The sequence below is a fragment of the Protopterus annectens genome, chromosome 1.part1 (genome assembly GCF_019279795.1).
Source record: "Protopterus annectens isolate FY-2018-M chromosome 1.part1, PAN1.0, whole genome shotgun sequence".
NCBI lineage: Eukaryota > Metazoa > Chordata > Ceratodontiformes > Protopteridae > Protopterus > Protopterus annectens.
In genome coordinates this window covers 1570760938-1570785067 of record NC_056726.1, presented here as the reverse complement: position 1 = coordinate 1570785067, position 24130 = coordinate 1570760938, and the positions used below count along the sequence as shown (strand labels likewise).

At 43.0% G+C, this 24130-nt stretch overlaps 1 protein-coding gene across 3 annotated transcripts in view; it reads right to left on the bottom strand.

Annotated features, from left to right (window-relative positions):
• The window catches only part of SRSF10 (serine and arginine rich splicing factor 10), a 456955-nt gene extending 433673 nt beyond the window's left edge, over positions 1 to 23282 (bottom strand). For 2 of the 3 annotated variants that reach the window (XM_044083340.1, XM_044083356.1), the window contains exons 1-2: positions 23106 to 23281; positions 4299 to 4403 (exon numbers count right to left, since the gene is read on the bottom strand). In XM_044083340.1, the coding sequence (XP_043939275.1) occupies positions 4299 to 4403; positions 23106 to 23170 (170 nt within the window). In that variant the 5' untranslated portion in view covers positions 23171 to 23281. Of the gene's footprint in view, positions 1 to 4298; positions 4404 to 23105 lie in introns of all 3 variants that reach the window. The other variant, XM_044083347.1, reaches the window with a different exon arrangement.
• Between the last annotated feature and the right edge of the window lie 848 nt (positions 23283 to 24130).

Here is a 24130-nt window from a genome sequence, read left to right as displayed (position 1 = left end):
GGAGTATAGCGAAGGTCAGGGATAAGGCATATGGAGAGATGTATGAAAGGTTGAACACTAAAGAGGAAGAAAAGGACATGTACCGATTGGCTAGACAGTGGGACTGAGCTGGGAATATGTGCAGCAGGTAAGGGTGATAAAGGATAGTGAGGGAAACACTCACAAGCGAGGAGTGTGTGTTGAGCAGATGGAAGAGTACTTTGAAGGGCTGATGAACGAAGGGAGGGAAGAGGGAGCTGGATGATCTGAGTATAGTGAATCAGGAAGTGAAACAGATTAGCAAGGAGGAAGTAGACAGCTATGAAGAGGATATAGAATGGAAAGGCTCTTGGTCCAGATGACATACCAGTGGAAGCATGGAGGTGCTAACCAGATTGTTTAAATTAAATCTTGGTAAGTCAGAGGATGCCCGAGGAGTGGAGAAAGTTTTGGTACCCATTTAAGAATAAGGGTGATGTGCAGACTAGTGGCAACTACAGAGGGATAAAACTAAAATCAGTCACAGCTTGATGTTATGGGAAAGTATTAGAAGCTAGGTTAAGCAGGGAGGGGATGATTAGTGATCAGCAGTATGGTTTCAGGCCGAGAAAGAGCACTACAGATGCGATGTTTGCTCCGAGACTGTTGGAGAAATATAGGGAAGGTCAGAATGAGTTCATTGTGTCTTTGTGGACTGGGAGAAAGCATATGATAGGGTGCCTAGAGAGGAGTTGTGGTATTGTATGAGGAAGTCAGGAGTGGCAGAGAAGTATGTAAGAGTGGCACAGGATATGTACCAGGGTAGTGTGACAATGGTTAAGTCTGCAGTGGGAGTGACAGATCCATTTAAGGTGGGATTACATCAAGGATCAGCTCCGAGCCCTTTCTTATTTGCAGTGGTGATGGACAGGTTGACAGACAAGATCGGACAGGAGGCCCCATGGACTATGACATTTGCAGACGACACTGTGATCTGTAGTGATAGTAGGGATCAGGTTGAGGAGATACTGGAGAGGTGGAGATATGCTTTAGAGAGGAGAGTAATGAAGGTCAGCAGGACTGAGAATGTGTGTGTGAATGAGAGGGACGATAGAGGAATGGTGAGGATGCAGGGAGTAAAGCTGGCAAAGGTGGATGACTAAGTATTTGGGATCAACAGTTCAGAGTAATGGTGAGTGTGGAAGAGAGGTGAAGGAGAGTACAGGCAGGGTGGAAGGTCTAACAAGAGGGTAGTGAGACCAGCTATGTTGTATGGGTTGGAGACTGTGGCATTGACAAAAAGGCAGGAGTCAGAACTGGAAGTGGCAGAGTTAAAGATGTTAAGATTTGCACCGGGTGTGACAAGGATGGACACTATTAAGTATCAGTAGAGGGCCAGCTCAGGTTGGACGGTTTGGAGAAAGTCAGAGGCGAGAGTGCGCTGGCTTGGACATGCTGAGGAGGAATGATGGGTATATTGGGAAAAGGATGCCAAGGACGGAGCTGCCAGGTAAGAGGGAAAACAGGAAGGCCTAAGATAAGGTTTATGGACGTGGTGAGAGGACATGCAGGTGGTTGGTGTGACTAAGCAATATGCAGAGGACAGGAAGAAATGGAAACAAATGATCCGCAGTAGCGACCCCCAACGGAAACAGCCGAAAGAGAAGAGATCAAAATGAGCTTCAAAACAATACTCACTTGCAGAGATGACAAACATTTTACAAAATGAATCTGATGCAATGCACATTAAATATTTTAACCAAGTTTTACATTAGATCAAGCATGCTGCGTCAATAGTTTCGCCCTGAGATGACAGCATTGAAACTGTCCTAATTGTTGCTATGTATTTTTGATATCCATGCCTGAAATTAAAAGCACAAGCACCACACTTGCATTCTGTTAACATTGCAGACAGGAGATTTAAAAACTGTGAGGGTCTACTATATCTGAATAAATGAACCCATAACTATTTATCACAACATAAGTTTGGAAAGAAGAATGTTAACCTACTTCAACTTTGGAATTACAATAGAAATCAGAAGGAAGGAAACCTACTCAGCTCCTTGACCAAGTACGTATCGGAACAAACCCAAAATCAAAAGGTGCAATATGTAACAAAAACACAATTGCACCAAATTTCAGACCACAAAAAAAAAAAACCCACACGAAGATGCTCTGGTTAAAGTTATCCACCAGGGAAGTCTGCTCCACAGCAATTACATGCACACAGTAGCGAGACCAGCTTCAAAATTATGTCCAGCCTAAAGGGTGGAATATGGAGGATGACGCTCTCCCGCATATCTTAATATAATCCTGTACAGCACTGCTCACCCCCCAAGAGCTCAAGTGCAGCTAGAGACTGCTCCAACATGGGCCAATACTGCTCACAAGCAAGGAGCATCAATTATCTTCTTCTCCTGTTAGGTATATTTGCAGAGTACCATATGATCAGCACTGTACATCTGCTAGACTTACTGATGTTCACGGCACCTGGACCTCAGACTCATCAGCCACAGATTCAATGTATACCCACAGACTGCGCAACTAAAACTCAGTTCAACACATTCATGGTAACACTGCTACTAGAAAAACTGTCCCAAAACATGCACAAAAATGCAACTTTCAACAGACAATGGGTTACAGATCTTACCACAGATGCAATGTCTAAACAGTATCTAAAAAATCACAATAAAATATATATATATTTTTTTTAATAAGTTTACCTGGGACATTAACACTGGTTATTTGACAGACCAACCACTGCCCCACTCCCAGCAGTATTCCCCTCTTGGCATGTGACCCTGAAAAAGCCCCAAAAGGAGGTGTGCTGCCATTCCAAGAATAAGATAACAGACAAATGACTGATCTTAAACATTTAATGTTTGCTAGCAAAAACTTTGTAAGCTTTAGTTTACAAAAACGCATATTGCTGGGATGCCCTGAAAAGTCACACTGCTGCGCTTTAGCCTTATGTTTTGCAGCACGATGGAGGGAACCAAATGGCACCCCTACAAGCTACTTTTAAAGGACAATACATGTCCAAGGATACAGACTGCTTTGCATACAAAACTCTTTGGTCCCACACAAAAGGACTTTTACAAAATTAAACAAAAGATGGTCAAGATGGGGAAAGGGACTACATATATCAAAGTCAAATAAAAAAAAACTTGTTCATTAACACTATGCTTTTTTTTATATACATCTGTTTATTTTATACATCTGGAAGATGTTATTAAACAGAAAATTTGCTCAGGGGGTGTTAATATCCCCACTGGAAAAGTCTACATTTCTTCCTCCTTGCGCCTCTTGATCAAATACTACTGTCCTCATTAAGGGATGGTCTCACATAAAACAGAAAAGACTGAATGAGTGAGTAGCAGTGCTGAATGCTATTAGCAATGCTGCACTGACCAGAATTAGACAAGACTGTTTGTTAAATCACAGAACTGAAATGGGCAAGAACTGCAAACGTCAAGCATACTTTTCCACTTAAATCATTCTGCCCACCAAAGTTCACAAGCATATGGTGATAAAATGCAATCTCCCTGAGCCTGCTAAACAACGCTTCACCTCACCTTTAGTTTTATTTCCAACCTACATCATTAAATGTTACTGATCTTGACCAGAAATAAGATTTTTTTTTTTAGTCAAGATAACAAAATTCAAAAGATAAAGCACAGTAGGATACGTGAGGCAGTGTTTCTTTATTCAGCTTGACCCTTTGGCTTGATCTTTGTCTTTAACTTTGTAAGGGCTTGTCAGGACTTGACATGAGGCGCTTGCACAGCAGCAGCTTTAGCTTTCAAAAAAACTTTTTGCCGACAAAGTGAAGCCTTGAGTCCTACTGGCTTGTCCCTTCAAAACCTTTTCCCCTCTTTTGCAGACAAAGTGAAGCCTTGACTCTTACTGGCTTGTCTTTCTTCCAGCTTTGCTTTAACTTTCTTTTGTCCCCCATACCTTGCCTTTTTCTTTTCTTCAAGCCTGATTAGAGTCTTTGGCTTGTCTACTTGTCTTAATGGCTGCTTCTACTCTAAAACGCTCTTTCATGTTGTATGCTTTACACTGTCTGAGGGTAACAACAGAAGATAATTAAATTAGGGCCATGCAATAATACTTATCCTCTGTCAAATTATTCACATTTCTTGCTGCACAATTATAAAATTTTACTAAAACTGTTGCAAGCTTTCAAGAAAAACATGCAGTAAACAGACTTTCATCCAGGACTGCAGAAGAAACGCACACTAGACAAAATGAATCAAACATCAAATCATTGACAAACACCTATAACACTAACCTGTAAGAAAGAATGGTTAAAATGTTTAAAACTGAAAAAAGGATATTGAATGTATGCAAATCCTCTTGGTCGACGAGTGTAGTAGTCAAGGGGCACGTACACATCTACAATTGGTCCATAACGACCAAATTCACGACGCAAATCCTCAGCCCTAAGATGTTACAAAATGGTAATGTCTAACAATCAATGCAGTACGAAGCATAGTGGATTTGCGTAGCAACTTTACTTTTTAAAGTCAGAACAAGTTCTCATATACTATAACATGAAGCCCCTTATTTCCCCATTACATGATCTAGGCATTAGTTGAAAGTTTCAACCTGGGTCCTTTCTACAATAATTTTGCCACAGAACTGTGTGGCAAGGGCTACCTTCCAAACAGGCCTTTTTAACATCCCCTGCTCTCCAGGCAGGTGTGGATGCAAAAAGATTCTAGAACTTAGTCCAATGAAAAAAAGCCTTAAATTAGTAGTATGTGAAGTGTTACAGATGACAGACAGACCTCTAAGAGGTCACAGACCAAAGCAACAGTCACAGGTCTTCAAAAGACTGAATTTGGTTCAGAATTAACCAGCAACACTCGGGAGAGTTCAGTTCTGTACTGACAGCACTGAAAACCACCCTTCCCCAGCACCTTCTATAAGTGCAGCATACACATTAAACATTGGTAACCACATTTAACAAAAAATGTAAAAGCACAGTAACGGGTGCATGCATTTGCCACCATGTAATAACTGCCAAGCACAACAGGTGCACTGGACAATCCTATAAAAAGCCATACAAGATGCACCAGACAAATGGAACATGACTAAATTCCATTCTTCCAAGATTAAAACATGCATTGTGAAGCTTCCAAATACAGACTTGGCAACGTTCTGAAATTAAGCATTAACTGCACATAGATGACATTTTAAACCATCATACTTCCTTTGTAAAGAGGACAATGGTAAAGTGAAACCAAAATGCAAACTGTTTAGGTAGTGTAACAGCTACTTAATTGCAAACCAATTGTGGGTTTCTCCTGGAGACCATGTCCCTAGAGTCTCACAAATCTTACCCAAACACTCACCGTCCAAACACCTTATTCATAGGTGGCAACTATCCATTTGTAAACTGGGAAACTTATCTTAGCTTCCTGTGCTTTAACTCCCACACCCTGGAACAGCGCTCCAACAAGATCAAGAACACTGGATCTGCACCAGACCCAAATCACAAAGCTGATCATTTGAAGTAAAAATCAACCCTAAACAACCCCCATCTAAACCAGTAAGTTGAAACTTTAAGGCAAACTAAATCCTTGTAAGTGACCGATTGTCAAAACTCAAGGGTCCCCTAACCTTGAGGCCACAGCAACCTATAAAAATTAAACACATGAATGGCTGCATAGATGCTGCCTTATCTACCAGAAATACACAAAACAGTAAAACCAAACTTCACTGGTAGAATCCTCACCTAAAAAGGGTGTGCAATAAAAGAAAACCCATGGCCAAAAAAAAAGACCAACTCTCAAAAAAAGAGAGAAGTGTTCTCATTTACAACTAACGAAACTAAAAGGTCTAATTAAGTCTAACTACCAAAGTCAAGATACCCCATCAGGCTAAGGGTCACTGCAAGGTCTTCAGCTATGTCCGGAACCTTAAAGGCAACACAGCAGTGTGCTGAACAATACTAACTTCACCTATCAAGGTGACATATCAAATCTACTGCCTGTCTCCCCAGCTCTACCAGGTGAGATCATCAGCATACATCTCCCAGTTAGCAGGGACCAGCTGCTGAACAGTCACACATGACCTATCAGGACAATTTAAGGCTACATTTCAAGAGAACAGAGGACCGCAACAGTCCCACCTCCATAATGGCAACCAACCCAGAGAACTGCAGACCCAGACCAATATGAAAGTCATGGAACAAATAGTCATGGAAATAAGCAATAAGGTGCACTGGACCCACCCCAGTTTGACATCAAGGGAAGGTAATGCCAACTTAACCTGGTTAGCTTTAGAGGGTCACCAAAGCAGTGGAGGAGGGTAAAACAGCTCTGAGCTAAACATTTTCCCCATAAAACTTGATGTATCGCCAGCTGGATCACAGAAGCCAAGATGTCAGGATCGGCGAGATGACCTCCAGAGTCCAGTAGAGTACACCAGGGTTCTCTACTGGGCCAACTTCTGTTTAGCATCTACTTCTCAGAATATCAACGCTAATGTTCAAGGCCTCTGACTCACCAAGTTGGGTGATACTTTAGACCTCCTCAAGACACCAACAACTTGCTAGAGGGTTTTAACAAACAAATGACTGGTGCCCAAAGCCATGGCTTACTCAATGCTAAAAAAGCATTATAATGTTCTTTGGGAAACTGTCAGCCCAAATTAATTTCTCCACTGAAACACCAAAGAGTCAACACCGTAGTAAAGGACCCGGGAACATATGTAGACGCAACTAAGAAAAATCATTCTATTTTGCCCAACTTATAGGAGAGTATGTGGCATCCTGGTCCAAGTTACAATACCAATCTACTTGGCCCTCATCAGACTCACCAAATACAATGCCTTCTTCAGAAAAGTAGAACCCACAAAGACATTGGTAACCTCCAAACTTTGGATCCCACCCAGTCTGGGTTTGTAAAAGGCAAATCATGCCTCCTGAACCTGATAGACTTTGAGGCAGTCAAAGCCGTAGATGAGGGTAAGGTGGTTCACACAGCCTATCTTGACATTGCCAAGGCTTGACACCATCCCCCATTCTGGAACTATAGCTAAACTCACTAAACTAGGTATAAATCCCTACGTCACAAGATAGGTTGCCAACTGTCTCACTGACAGAACCCACACTAAAATGTGCAGACTCCAAATCTGACCTCAATGCAGTGACAAGTGGAGTACCACAGGGTTCCGTCCTGGGACCTCTCCTGTTTGGCGTCTACTTCTCTGAAGTACAGGCTAACACAGAAGGCCTCTGTAGTCAAGTCCCCAAATTATGTGGACATCCTACAGAATTCCTGGTGTCAGAGCCATGGCCTCAAGCTCTATGCCAAAAAGTGCAGTGTCATCCCCTTTGGTAAAAACTCTGTCCCCATGAACTACCACATAGGCAGCAATCTACTTTACACTGAATGTGTGATAAGACCTTGGGACCCAGGTGGACAGTAGTCTCTCCTTTGATAGTCACATCACCAGTCAGGAAGTCCTACGTGGTACACCAACATAAAAAGGGTTCTCATCCAGGAAATAATAATAATAAAAAAAAAAAAGTGTCATTGTTCCCCTCTACTTGACGCTCAGACCCATTAGAGTAAAACGCCCCTTTTGGAATGCACCTCACAAGACATCTGCAGCAGCTGGAAAGGCCACAGAAGTACCTCACAAAGAGGATTACTGGCCTCAAATAAATGCCCTACACTGACCGCCTCAAAAAAAGCTCCAGCTTTACTCCATAGCATATTGCCTATTCAGAGGTGATCTCTGCCCAACATATAAAGCTGTGTCAAACCCAGAGCTGTTTGGACATGCTACACCTAAAGAAATCCCAATCCCTCCGAGCAACACGCTCTAGGGACCTAAACCTTGTCACCACAATAAATAGATCATGCTGGAGGGATAGATTCCTGTCCCAGAGACTTCCCATACTCCGGAATAAGCTACCCATGCATGTCAAGCAAAGTTCTTCATTAGCACTCAAGAAAAATTTTGATGAGTGTATGGGAAATAGGAAATACACCCCGGGGATCACTTGTGTGCGTCTGCTCGACGGTGGCATAAGTCAGGGAATCTTGTTGGCTAGGCTTACACAGGCCCTTGGGCCGATAGCCTAGTGCCTACCTATGAACCTATGTATACATCACTCGGGGAGTTAATAATTGCTCCCAATTTGCAGTCGTCTGCAAACATGGTCAGCCAGAGTTCATCAGTGTTGCCCTGGACTTCTGAGAAGTAGATGTCAAACAGGAGAGGACCCAGGACCAATCCTTGTGGGACTCCACTCGTGATTGGTCAGCAGCCTGACTTAGAACCCACAGTGTGAAAGTAGCGGACACCATCTGTGAGCCAATCTGCAACCCATCTAGTGATACAGGGGTGGATGCCTAGTTTGGCGAGTTATCAATTCCCGAGTGGGGAATGGTATCAAAGGCTGTAGCCAGATAGAGGTAGGCTGTATGAACAGCCGTCCCTTCATCCACATCTACTGGTGACCAACTCAAAGAAGTCAACCAGGTTGAGCAGGCATGACCTACCTTTCACAAAATCAAATTGTGCGGGATGTAGAGTTTGGAGATTCCCTATATCCTTGTTAATTAGGTCCATCATGATCTACTCCATAGCCTTACATATCAGACTCGTCAGGCCAATGGGGTGATAAGTCTTGGGGTCTATAGTTGTTCCCCCTTATGGAGAGGATGACTGTAGCAGTGCGCCATTCGGTACGGACAAAGCCCGAGGTATTGCTGTGACTGAAGAGGGCACACAGATGTGGTGCCATTTCACTTTGTAGTTCATGTAGAACACACCCAGAGAAATAATCTGGTTCCATGGAAGCTGTATTCCTGGCCTTGGACAATACAGCTTTAACCTGTGCTGCAGTAATGCCAGGTGCCTGGCATTCCTCCGATATTATGATTGGTCCCTTGTGGGGAGAGGGGTAAAACTGGCACTGAATCTGTCAGTCAGTATGTTGGCAATCAATACCTGCTGGCTCAATGTAAGAGGTACCATTGTGCAGTAACTCTGAGCAAACCTGGGTATTGCCATAGAGATTTCTTGATATAACTATAGAAGGCTTTGTGGTTGTTTTTAGTGGCTGCCACAATTCTGCCTTAATAGCTGGCTTTACAGGTTTTTGATGAGGGATTTCAACTTTTTGTTGAGGCTAATAAGGGGAGTTTTTTTCCAGTCTTGGGACTTCACGTTTTTCTGCAACAGTTTCTTCCTTCTGTTGTAGAGTTGATTAATTTTTTTTTTTTAGTGGAGAGCATCTTGGTTCTGTTGGGTATGGCTAGTTCCATGCATTATGTACGTGTTCGTACAGTGCATTGGTGTACAGTTTGGCAGCCATGCATCTATTTTCCACTGACAGGTGCCATGAAGTTAACCACCTCTGTTTTTAGGAGCCCAAAGTCAGCTTTGGAGAAGTTTTTCATGGTGGATACCTTTGCGGGGGGTGTGGGGGAGATTGAACATGCTAGTATAAAATTGCCAAACATATCTACACTAAATTTGATTTAGAAAACATTTTATAACCACTTAAACTGCTATGGGATTGTTGTCCTGCATCCGTACATTTTTACTATTTGCGTGAAAACTTTTCATAAAGTTTAATGGAGTTGAACTAGCTCTAACTTGCTCCAAGTATTAAAAAGATAGAATGCAAAATTTTTTACAACTACATGTTAGTACAAGCCAAGTTAGATCTCTCTGGATGCAAGTTTTAAAACTCATGATGAACACAAAGTCCACAAAAACACATGCCAGTGTACTATTCCACTGAAGAGATGACACCCAGAAGTATCTGCAGGGGCTCACAGAAACTAGCAAATTGTTTACTTGAACATTCAGGATCACTACTGTTTAGGGTACCCTTTAAAGAGGAAACAAAACCACCAACTCAAGGCTGGTAATTAAACGGTTTTATAATTAAATACCACATGCCCCCCCCCCCCAAATCCTGCTTAGACATGACATTTAAGACAGGTGTTTGACATTATGCTGACTTTCCATGCACAAATGATTTTGCGCACAGACCAGTTAGGATACATCTTTTTGGTTTCATCTCTGCTTAGAAGAGGTTCAACACAAGTGCCAAGATCCAGCCAGACTGAAAGTGATGCCTAAACATGGCCCCAAAAAAAAATAAATAAATAAAAATATCCCAACCTTTTACTGCACTAGGTTACAGTTCATGCCAAATAAGAACCATTACCCAGCAATTCAAGACAGTGAATTGTCTATGTTTTGGTTGAAAATTAGGACAGACCGTCTACAACTTATCAATGCATACTTCAGGGCAATAGCTAGGTTGTTTACCCCCCCACCCCCCAAACCTGGGAACACTTATAGCAAGCCAGAAGATGTAGCAAACCCACTGGCTTATAGTGGGCCTAATTTGACTCCAAGCAACCCAAAAGACTCTATTCAACCATAGCCTCTAAATGGGATTCGTACTCAACTGAGTACCGTTAACCCTCTGCTTCAGAATGGGTCACCCACAGACCTGGGAAACCACACGCACAAGCTAAACTAATCTTGTATGCAAGGATATGAGAAAGAATAAACAAGTGTGGATACAACTCCTTTATGCTACCCAATGTATAGCCAGCTGACTCACAAAACAGGACAACGTCAGGAAAGGAAGAGTCTTACCTCCACAAAAAGCCCAGTCTGTAGTGCAGGCCCCAGGGGCCTCTCCTTTTTGGCCTACACCCCCCCTCAAGGCAAGGGCCAATATCAAAATCCCCTGGCTAAGTTCATAGATTATTGCAAAGTAAACCGTCCTAAAATCACCCAAAAACATCCATCCTCAAAGGCAGCTAGAGTCACTGTCTAAAACCCAAGAAAGAGAACACCATATATAACACGTTTTGGAAAGACTAACAATCCTAGAAATAAATCCAACACTAAAAAGCAAACAACTGCTAGAATCCTCACCTGAACAGGCTATAACAGTCCTGTAATTACTGCACTGATAATATACCATTAAGAGCTGAACCTGTGTTTAGGAATTTGGGAATGCACATGCACAGTGAAGTGGCCTTTGACCATGCAATGAAATCATTCAAGGGTATGGCATCTAGGCCCAAAGAGATCATCGTTGGACTCTTACTCAGCCCTCATTAGACCAGAGTACAATACCTCCTATATGTACTCCATATGCAACAACTGGAAAGTCTACAGAGGTTGCTCACAAATACACATGGTGTAGACATATCAGACAGACCACCTCAGAGCCTTATCCACATACTCAGTCTCTCACAGACTAAATTGATACACAGTAACCTCTCCTACTACTACTTCTGACAGGCAAGCTATGCCCAACATTCAAAACATCTGCCGACCTTATGGACTGGATGCACATCTACAAAACAAAGCATTAGAAACACCGGACATGGGGACCCCACCCTAGACTGCAACAAAGACAAGTCAGAGAGACAGCAGTCTAGCACTTCTTCGGGTCAGGCACCCAATCCACATTAAGCAGAATCCCTCCGTCCACTTACTCAAGCGGAACTTTAAAATCGCTGGATGGGAAACTAAGCTTACCCCTTGGTCTATCATATATCTGTTACAATGAGGAATCTTGTCATACCAAAGCTATACCCCCATCAAAACTTCTCAAAACCTGTCAAATATTTCAGAAGCATAGCTGCGCTTTAAGATATTTAGGGTCATAAAGCTTAGCAAACACTATGAAGCGGAGAGGTCTTCAAGGGAAGCTCCAGTTATCATAATGATGGATCTAGGAGAATACATCATGTTAACTTAAAATGTATGAGGTTTACCTACTAAGTGGACTTAAAAGGCTGTCACCCACCCCTCAAATCCCAGCCACCCCACATTACATTTTCCCGTTCCCTCTGTAGTAAATCTTACATAAAAGATCCCTCGGTGAAATGGGCAACCTCGGGGGAAATCAGAACCACCTGAGCCATGCCACGTAATCAGGAATTACTCTAACCAACCTAGAGGACATGTACCTTCAACTCTTAAAGCAAATCTTTAAAGTTCTCCAGATGAATGAACAGAAGGGTGGTCTGTCTGAACCCAACCAAACACTCTCCTGCGAGGCCTCACCATGCAATACCTTCCACGACAGCCAAGTTCTAGGCAAAATCCCCAATACATGGGAAAAATGAGTGTAGAAAACATAGCAGCTGCATTCTCTTGAGGCAAAAGCAGCTGCATTCTCTTGAGGCAAGGTCATTAAAATGCTTGGGAAGAGATCAGCCACCTAGAGAGGGGAGTGCCAAGCCAACTACTTATACAAGCACTATTTAGAAATCTTCCTGAGCTGAATGGTGTAGTAATTGTTTGATGACATCTGTAACATGGAAAAGGTGCTAACAGATCCTGCAAAGCTCCTACCCTAGTTCAACAGCTCACAGATACTGGTTTTCCAAATAAAGCAGAGTTCTGCTCAGTCTGAAGCTCAAGAGGGGCTCAAATTTCTTTCTTGCTTTCAAAGCGCTCTCCCGTTACTTCTAAGAGCTACCCCTCTGGATTCCCATTTTATAGTACATGTCAATACTCTTCTGGACGGTGTTTCCAGTACATGGCTTGTAATTCCTAGAAGGCAGCATGACAAACAGGGTGTATGTAGATACGCAATAAAAAATATATACATAAATTTAAAAATAGAACCATAATACAGATCTATACACATACATATTTACATGAGTACATAGGCACATATTTATATAGATACAATACACCAAATATGCAAGTGCCACTTTTAGTTAAATTGGTAGTGTCTTGCCCTGCCCACAGCATTTCCCATTTCTCCACTCAAGTCACTATGAATAAAACATTGAGCCTCCTCTGAAAGAGGCTACTGGCCTAGTGTTGACTGGGGGGGTGCACTACTACCCCAGTCGCATTTACATTTAATATTAATCATGTATCAATATTAGAGTGTACATGCAACTCCATGTGAATCACCCACTTATTACTTATAAAAGTAAACTGCTCCCTATGGTCCAGGAATCGACCCACCCCAGCCATTTGCCAAACTAATTTAAAAAGACAATGCTTCACTGGACGAGACCAGAAAGTGTCCATGGAGATCAGTGCTCTACCCCAAATACAAAGTGTACAGCGGACTTCAGATCCCTGGCTTTCTTCCACAGATGCTCCTCCTCAGTACCAACACCTTGTGGCATATCACTACTAGGTGGACCTCATCCTCAGACAAGAGGAGAGGGCCTCCTGCACAAAATTAGAAAAGTTTGGGTCATCATACTTCCAGATGTGGCTAGTAAGTAGTAAGAACTACCCAAACTACTTCCCCATGCACCAATATCAGTCTGGACAAACAGTGGGAAAAGCCTTAGCATTAACTTTAGATCCATGGCATCCTTTCACAGCTCTGCTTTTTAGAGCCACCACCAATGAGGGCTCCCAGAGTAAGCAATCACTGGGTGGGAGATCCTCATCCCTCCAAAGATCTTTTGGCCATATGGGATAAGAATACCACGGAGCCTGGGACACAAAACAGGAAGCTAGGATCATAATTCCAACACCGGATGTTTCTTTCAAGCCAAAGGTTCCAGCTCCTACGACATCAGTTTGGGCAAGCAATGAGAAAAGCTTGTGAGCATGTTCCACCATGGGCCCTATAAAGCAGCCACATTTGTTGTGTCCTTCAAGCCTGAGCTCCACCACAGAAAGTGCTATTAAGCCCTCCTCCCAGAAAAGGACAGGCACATACAAGCCACTAAATCTTGGGTCATACACAACTCTTTCCCACAAGCCCCCAGGCTGGTGTACAGCTCATACAATTAAGTCTCAGTATGCTGTACATACCAACAAAGACATTCTTGTAATGAAGGCATTAATTTGGGTATGCAACAGGCAGGACTAACTGGTTTTACTGCACAACTCAAGAGGAAAGTGCTTTAGTTTAGGCAATGCTAATACTGTCCAGTAAAACAGAACCCATTATCTTTTGTCATGTTTAACTGCATCACACCCCTCTACAGTACATGTAGCTTTCAGCATTCTAACCCAGAGAAACATACACTAGTCAGCGTGCTCAGGCTGAATTACAGCCTCAGCCTGGCTATAACATTACCTATTAACTACCTAGCTTGTTAAATACAATTCCAATGTTTTTTTTTTTAACAGCGACTGTTGCAATATTACTGGGTAGTTAACTAGTCAACGATCAAAGGAGAATCAAATCCTATACCTTGTTATTTGTGAGGTAAGCACATCAACCATCAAGCAAACCCTCTAAATGTAAAGGCCTCCAGGAATCAAACCAGTGTCAACTGTCTGGAAGGCAGCTATGCTCACCACTACACAAAGGCTACTGAGGAGTACACAATTAAGAGAGAACCTATTTGGACAACACTTGTCATGTACAGGGCCAGAAACATCCCCACTTATACTGAACCCATGATATAGAACAAAGAAAATTAATGTTGTATTGCTTGAATTAAGAAAAAAAAAAAAAGAATGGCTACAGTGGAATGAAACAATACTCCAGACACTCAAACCGCAATGGTGTTGCCTAGTTAAAACTCCCCCTTAACTTGTATATTTATTAAAATAAATTACTTACTAAGAAAAAAACAATTCTCTTAAAAATGGGTGCTTATATTTTTCAAAGATGCTTTCAACAGCTACTCAATACTATTCTAATGCTCATATCATATGGGGGGGAGGGGGTTTAAAAGGGACATGTCCTCTCCAATACCTAGTATTTTTCAGAGACATGATACAGACTTGGCGATATCCCAAAGCTACGGACTCATGGGCATTAACCCCTTATGACTGCCCTTCCCATAGTCTACACGTTTGCTCTCCAGAAGGGCATTAAAGGTCAACCATATAATAAATCAGATCCTTATCCAGATTATAAACACACTGATTTATATAAGGGCAGTTTACTCCAGAGACCCAGGAGGCATCGGGTTACAAACCTGTCTCTCCAGAATGACTTATTCACCTTCTGAAAATTCAGATCACTGGTTCTACTAGTAATGATGGAACCACTGGACTTGTAGAGATACAGCAAGTCTGCAACAACCAGAACCAACAGTGTGGTGCATAAGCAACAGCTCTCCCCCCATACCTCTCAACCTTAAAGCAAGAAATCTGGACAAAGGCCCAAACATAAGGACAATTTTTAAATATTGCTATTACAAACTTAGAAAATAGAACAGGTTTTGCATTAGCATGTATTTCCTGAAGGGTATAAAGTCTGAAACGCAAACTTCCGTCATATTCCAACTTAAAAATTAATGACTTACTGGAAAACCAAAATATGAAAAATGGACCAAAAATGAGAAAAATCTGGACATTGAGCAAAAATCTGAACTGGGAGGTATACGAGTACCCTCAAATGTCTTATGCTGTGAAAAAGGGATAGCAGCTTCCAGGCTCTCTTGATAACCCAGGAACTTTTGGTTAGGAACATGAGGTCTAACTGATACAGGGCACTGTACTCAACTGGTCTGACAATGCAGACATAACAGGTTAATTGTCTCTCCAGACCATGTGGGTATTCTTTTCAGCATTAACCGTGGCAAATTTCCTGACAAACCAATATCACAGCATGGAGGGGGCAAGAGTTATAAACCCAGATTCCCAAGTTCTATAACAGGATTGCTGTCTATATAAATAATCACTTCTCCAGGAAATCTATCAAAAAAAGGATGGCAAAACACTTTTTACCATTTAGTGTGTCTCAGTAAACAAGAGTTTACACTTGGAGAATTAGTTTGAGAATTTGGCTGTTTTGAGGGTAATTCAACAGCCCCATTTTGCAGCTGTCTGGAAATTTATCAGTAGCTCTTAAGTTAAATCCCAAGTGATCTCTAAGCACCACCACAAACATTTTCATGCAGGTTAGGGCATGGTTTCTGTGCTAATCTCCGATAGGCAATTACAGATAAATATCCCCACTGCACAACCCAGTTATGTTAATGCTTGTATCAATTGCTCAGCAACGGCACATCAAATTGTAGAGGTTTACATTTCAGACCATACGACAAAGCAGTTTACTCGCACTCTTCTGAACAGTTTAATAGGAGACTCATGAAATAGTTAACTGTTAAAAACCATGAGTTTTATGTTGACCTCAGCTGCCTTTTTTTTGGGGGGGGGCTTATATTTTAGATAATCCTGAACAATGTTCTCATTTTGGAGGGATAGTCCTCATTTCAGACTGGATGTAACTAACCCTTCACAATCTTCTGAAGTCTCCCATTACATGATTTTTGTAGATATGTAGTACTCCACTAAGTCTCCTCTTCAGTCTTTCTCTTGAAACTAGTCCACCTCTCAACCCAAGCACCCAAAAAGCATCCTACAGCCCGGCACTTGCTCAGACCTAATAGCAAGCACTTGATTGCCCAGCAGGGCAAGGCTCTTTATTCACCCCTCACCATACTACTCAGGCATGACCAAAGGGCAATTTCAGGTGTACTCTCCAGTCCAGCTGGTGAATCTGGGTATCCTGAGGCAATGCTGACTGCCTCATGTACACAGACAACCCTATCCTCCTACCACAAAACACTAACATGTGAGAGATGCAATTATACAGCCAAACTGGAGGCTAAGCTGTCTCCACCCAAGACTGGAACAGTCAAGAGGGGAAGGTCAACACCTGCACCACACCTCCAGCCACACACAGACCTACCAAAAACAGCACTAGCAAAAAATACACAAAATCATACTCTGAGGCTCTAAATAAAAACCTGCAAAAGTATCAGAGACCCCCAAAGCAGACACCCAAACAACCTGCACCTTCCGTCACAAACCAGTCAACACATAAAACAGTGTGCCACACAATCACAGCCCAAGGCGAAATAACATACTAGTAACAGGTGACTATAGTCAGGCACACTGACATCCCACTCACTAGGCTGGACAAGCAGAAGGTTACTGTTAGCTGCCATCGGGAGCCAGAATCTGCCACATAACACAAACACTCAGGTCACTCCAGAACAAAGTACACGTATCACGGTCGGTGTTCATGTTGGTGTGAATGACCCGAGACGTACTTCCCTGGACTACATGGAGAGACATGGAAGAGCTCTCTGATCATGTAGTCCAGGCTGGAATGACCCTGAACAGCATCCTGCCCTCACCAATAATGTATAAAGAAAAAATCATCAATTTCAACAATTGGCTAAGCTTCTGGTGTCCTTCAAAGGGAATCCAGTGTCTGTCAGCCTGGGACGACATGCTCGACAAGCTGTGTTGCTTCGCAAGAGACAGCTTGCACATGTCACCCCTAGGCTTTCGAATACTGGCCAAGGCTCTTGCTGCCCCCACAGTGCCTTTTTTAGGCAAGGCTCAAACGTCAAACCCACCTCTGTAAACACAATTAACAAAAATCTGAGGGTTATGCTACTAAAACGCCAGGAGTTTAAATCTCAAAATGCACATCCTCGAAGCACTCCTCAGTATGGAGAACGTCGACATCTGTGCAGTAACAAAAACCTGGCTCAAGGCTCCAGAGAGCACCCCAGCACTACCGGGCTCGGCTGCAGAACATGGAACGAAACACAAAGGAGGGGGTGTATCCATATTCACCAAGGATACCTACACCTCCAGGTTAGTTGCACAGCAGGATACCTCTGAGATAGTCCATGTGCAACTAACATCTGGCAAATCTGCAATGCAAATTGTGGCCTGCTACAGATCACCCTCCATGACCCAGGACCACCACTCCACCTTTCTGGGGAAACTGGAAAACATGAAGGTCCAAACACCCTGATATTGGGCGATTTCAATTACCCTACCATTAACTGGGAAAACTACTAGAGTACAAACTCAGGCCCAGCGCTCCCTGGAATTCATAAACTCAAATGCCCCGATCAGCTGGTAAACCCCCCCACCAGAGGTGAAAACATATTGGACCTGGTCATCACCAACATGGGTGACAGGTATTCCACACCAGAGGTCAACCAGTTACTACCTAGATCAGACCATAAACTAATCACTCTGGATGTCCACATCTCACCACCCCCAAACTAAGGAAAGCACAGTAAAAAGCTTTTCTAAAGCAAACCTCACCTTACTTAAGACAGAGGTTGTAAGTTTTACAGCCCCCACGCTAAAGGATAATACAGCCCAAGATGCAAAAACCTTTACAAATGCATCCTTGTAGGTGCTCAGAGTGTATGGATCATGCCATCCTTAGTAAAACCAAGACTCACTCGCCCCCACGCTAAAGGATAATACCGCCCAAGATGCAAAAACCTTTACAAATGCATCCTTGTAGGTGCTCAGAGTGTATGGATCATGCCATCCTTAGTAAAACCAAGACTCACTCCTCTTAAGAGAAGGAAACCAGTTTACTGGACCCCTGCCATAAACAGGCTACACAATAGGAGGAGGAAACTAGTAAAAAAAAAAGCAATTCCCAAGAAGGAAAGACATCACTGATCAGTATCAGTAAGAAACTAAAGTCCTCAAAATCATACAAGACTAACTTCGAAAGAAAAACAGCCAAGGATTCATAAGATAATATGTGGTTAAGAATCCAAGTGACAACTCGCAGATATACACTGAACTAGTGCAAAATAGCACAAAATATACTGAACCTATTGATATTGCCAACATCCTGGCAGATAGATTCAGTACAAATTTCAACCCCCTCACCCCCAAAAGGGCCCACAACACCTGAAAAGTGCAGTGTCCCAGACGCACAAGTGAAAACAGCCCTTTCAAAAGCCAAAAACACAGCACCAATGGGGCCAGATGGTGTCCCAGGCTGTGTCTTGCACAAACTACAGAACGAACTAACCCCCCATCTAAACACTCTGTTCAACCTCAGCCTCTCCACAGGCTAGGTGCCCAGAGAATGGTGCACAGCAAGTTATTCCTCTCCACAAAGGAAGGACCACAACTGACCCTGGTAACTATCGCCCCATAAGGCTGACTAGCCTGTTCTGCAAGGCTATGGAACACATCATGGAACTCATTAACAAAGACATCGGGAACTTCCAAACACTTCACCAGACTCAGTTCAGCTTTGTTAAGGGCAGATCAAGCCTACTAAACCTGGTTGACTTCTTCGAGACAGTCACCAAGGCCAAAGACGAGGTAAAGGTGCTTCACACAGCCTACCTTGACCTCGCCAAGGCTTTCAACACCATTCCCCACTCTAGTATTACAGAAAAACTCACCAGCCTGAACATAAACCCCTATGTCACGAGATGGGTTGCCAACTGGCTTACAGACAGAACTCACATGGTAAGAATAGCGGGCTCCAGGTCAGACTCTAAACCAGTCACAAGTGGTGTCCCGCAAGGCTCGGTCCTGGGACCCCTACCGTTCAACATATACTTCTCAGAAGTACAGGCAGACACAAGGGGACTATGGCTAACCAAATTTGCCGAGGACTGCAAACTGGGAGCCATACTTGACTCTCTAGCTGCCGTGGACATCCTCCAAAAGGGCCTTACTGAGACGGACACCTGATGTCAAAGTCATGGCCTCAAGCTAAATGCAAAAAAATACATAACCACATAGGTGGCAGTCCCCTTAATACAAAAGGGGTAACAAGAGATCTGGGGACCCAGGTAGATTCCTTTGACAATCATATTCCCAAAGTAGTTAGGAAATCCTATGTGGCCCAGCTAATTACTAAAGGGTTCGCATCTAAAAATAGAGAGGTTATAGTGCCCCTCTACTCACTCATCAGACCCATCATAGTGTATAATGCCCCATTTGGGATGTACCTCGCAAGACACTTCCAACAGCTGGAAAGACCACAAAAGTACCCCACCAAGAGGATTACTGGTCTCAAACATATGCCCTATGCAGCCCGACTGAAAAAACTCTGGCTGTACTCAGTGGCATATCGCTTACTCAGAGGTGCTCTGTCTGAATTACAAAGCCATGTCAAACTCAGAATTGATGGACATGCTCCACCTAAAGAAATCCAAGACAATGCGAACCACGCGCTCTAGTGAGCTAAACCTCAGTAATAAAAAGAACATGCTGAACAAAAAGATTCCTGTCAGAGACTCCCCAAGCTTTGGAACATAATTCCAAACTACTTTAGGCAGAGCCCTTCACTAAACACTTGAGAGAAACCTTGACCAGTGGATGGGTAACAGTAAATACACCCCTGGGATTACTTCATTGGCTCTGCTTGACAGAGGATCACTTAATCAATGGGGCGGCGAAAGCAGACACACTCTGGCTAGGCTTATAAATGCCCTTGGGCAGATAGCCTAGAATCTACCTATGAACCTAATTACATATCCAAACCAGGGGCACCAATAACTATGATGTGGACACACCCATCAACCTTTTTCAGAAAGGGAAATAAATGACCCCATGTTGTAGAATTTAATAAAAGTGCATTAAAGTCTGGAAACTCCCAGATATGCGCATAATTAGTCCAAAATGATACAAAAATCACTGAACCCACAGACATTGCCAACATACTGGCAGACAGGTTCAGTGCAAACTTCACCCCCCTCTCCCCCCCAAAAGGAGAGAACTATCCCAGCGGAGTGTAGCCTCCTAGACATCTCTAATGCACAGGTGAAAGCTGCTCTCTCTACAGCTAAAAACACAGCATCAATGGGACTGGATGGTGTCCCCAGCTGTGTGCTACACAAACTCAACGAGGAACTAAACCCGCATATAAGGCAGCTGTTTAATCTTAGCCTTACCACAGGATACGTGCCCAAGGAGTGGCGTACGGCAACTGTGGTCCCACTCCACAAAGGCGGAACCTCTACGGACCCTGGAAATTACCGCCCCATAAGCTTAACAAGCCTGGTCTGCAAAGCTATGGAGAGGATCATAATGGAACTCAAACAAAGACATAGGGGACTTGCAGACATTGGACCCGACCCAGTTTGGCTTTGTCAAGGGCAGATTATGCCTTTTGAACTTGGTCGACTTCTTCGAAACAGTCACCAAGGCCATTGATGAGGGAAAGGCAGTCCATACAGCCTACCTTGACCTTGCAAAAGCTTTCGACAATACCCCACTCGGGTATTAGAGAGAAACTTACCAGCTTAAATGTAAATCCATATGTTACAAGATGGGTTGCAAACTGGCTAAAGGACAGAACCCACAGGGTTAGAGTTGCTGGCGTCATGTCAGACTCCAAGCCGGTCACAAGTGGGGTCCCACAGGGCTCAGTCCTTGGCCCCCTGTTCGGCATCTACTTCTCAGAAGTACAGGCAAACATAGGAGGACTATGGCTGACAAAGTTTGCAGATGACTGCAAACTGGGCGCCATAGTGGAAAGTACATCGGACACAGATATCCTTCAGAGGGGTCTCACAGAAACCGATAACTGGTGCCAGAGCCATGGCCTGAAGTTAAATGCCAAAAAATGTATAGTCATACCCTTCGGGAAAACAAGGAAACCCCAAGCTACCATATAGGTGGCAATCCATTAAGCACAGAAAACTGGTGCCAGAGCCATGGCCTGAAGTTAAATGCCAAAAAATGTATAGTCATACCCTTCGGGAAAACAAGGAAACCCCAAGCTACCATATAGGTGGCAATCCATTAAGCACAGAAAAGGTTATCAGGGACCTGGGGACCCAGGTTGACAGTGGCCTCTCTTTTGACACTCACATTGCTAAAGTGGTTAGAAAGACCTTCTACACTGCCCACCTGATCATGAAGGGATTCACATCCAGATCAAGTGAGGTCATTGTTCCCCTGTACTCTTCACTTATCAGACCAATGATAGAGTACAATGCCCCATTCGGGATGTCTCTCACCAGACACCTGCAGCAATTGGAGAGACCCCAAAAGTTCCTCACCAAAAGGATAAAGGGACTCCAAAATCTGTCATATGCTGCCAACCTGAAGAAACTCTGGCTCTATTCAGTCACATACCGCCTGCTCAGAGGTGACCTGTGCCTGACATACAAGGCCATGTCCAACCCGGAATTAATGGACATGCTCCACCTCAAAAAATCCAAAAATACCAGATCCACTAGAGCAAGCGACTTAAACCTTAGCACGGATATAAATAGGACATGCTGGAGGGATTGATTTGTCACCCAGAGACTCCCTCTGCTGTGGAATAAAATCCCAGTCCATGTGAGGCAGAGCACTTCGCTGGCTCGGTTAAAGAGAAATCTTGACCGGTGGATGGGAGATCGTAGGTTTACCCCGGGAATCATCTCTGTGTCACTGCTGGACAGAGGCACAACAAACTAATGGGCACAGTATTTTTTAACATAAGGGGTGGCGTAAGCCACAAAACTTTGGGCTAGGCTTATAAATGCCTTAGGGCAGATAGTCTAGTATAAACCTATGAACCTAGACATTACACTGACAACGCGCGTACATTTCCCATTTGTTACTTAATGCTGAATGTAGAAAATGTTTTCGGCGGTTTAGTATTCAACCTTTATGCTAGATACGAAGAATGTTGGCTGGATAAACCTACTTTTCAGGACCCTTTACTCCCATTTCCAATGTCTTCAGGATAAAAAAAAATAGGGTGAGCTACAATTTAGGGACTGGTATTTTCACTTAGTTCCCTGTGGATTACTCCACTTGCCCCTCCATCGAGTGTGCTATAGGGGGCGTGCCGTTTGTGAGAAGAGGCCGATAATATACGGGGAAGGCGCACATTACAACGTTATCACCCACTTTCCCCCTTGAAGACAGTGCAGACGACATAAAACTTCTCAAAAAGATTCGTACTAAACCTTCGCTAAAGTGCGAGAAACCATCCACGTACCCTTTTTATACCAAATACGAACGTACCCCCCCCCCATACAGTTAAAGCAACCATACAAGCGAGATTAAGTTACATTGCTTAAACCCAGTTTTCTGTACATAACTACACCCCCTCCTTTGCGAACCCGCCAATATAAAAGGATTTCCAAATAACTATTTCAGTATTCCGGAGAAAAACAAAACTAGCGTTCTAGAAATAAGTAAAAAATAAAGGAATTTATCCAACTACACCAAGTCACTCGCATCTACTTTTTAAATTCTTCTTTTAGCATCTAACAATAAAAGGTTAGTAGAAACAGTCATTTCAACTTCAGCGCAACAAACGACAAAAAGCAGCAGCATAAGGCTAACGCATGGGGTTAAAAAAAATCAGCATGCAGCTATTGAGGCCTGCATTTTACAAACAGACTAACACCAATACTTGCAATGGGTAATATATATATATATTTTATAGTTTTACATACCTTATATCATCAGCTACATTGCGAACAAAAAGAGAGGTATTTGGCGGTCGCAAATAACGAGACATTATATAAGCCTTACTGATTCTAAACTACTAGCAAATATAAAACGCCTCAGCACACGTCGTTTTCCACTCTCGTGCTAAGAGTAAGCCACATCCGTTGTACTCTATGTAACTTCCGTCGCGAACTTCTTTTTTTTTTTTTTCCTGGGGAGGGTTGTTACTGTTATCATTTGCGTCCAACGGAACTAACTGCAATAAAAATTTTAAAATAGCTAGTTTAAGAGTGTTTATTTTTGCCTATGTTTAAGTCTCTGGTTTGACATTACTACACCCCACGAAGGGGGGTTAGCGGTGCTCAATATAGATGAAAGCAGGAACCCTCCCAAGCTTCCCTGCTGCACTATATCAGCTGCCCACTGAGTAGTATTGCCACACTTATCAGCCCTAGCCCTCAATAGCACAAACCCTTTTGATAGTTCTAGTGAAAAAAAAAACAGTGTAGCTAGCCCAGTCCATTCCTTAATAGTACATACTGTAAAAAATGCTATAATGGATGGACGGTTTCCCATCATTTCTCTGGCTAGTATAATTCACATTTGCATTTTGAGACAATGTGGTGGTAATTGCCGCATAGGTTCATAGGTGTGTACTAGGCTAATGGCCCTGGAGCCTTTACAAGCCTAGCTCATAGGATTACCCTGGCATCGTGCCATGAGACCTTATGTTTACTGACAACCACTTACTCCTAAAGCAAACAAATAGGTAATTGCACTACAAAATTGGAGTCCATTCTCTCAACATAACAACAAATTGGGCATCAGTTTGTCAACATACATACTTAACTTCTCACACAAAATAAAAGTCACAACACATAAACCCACATACGTGGAGGTACTCACTACAAGCCTATAAAAAGATCAGAGACCTACCAAATGTAAACCACTTGCACATACTGCTATGCAAATAGTAACCATTACATATAATAACATGTACACCAGTGTCTCAGCAAATAAGCCCCTTAGG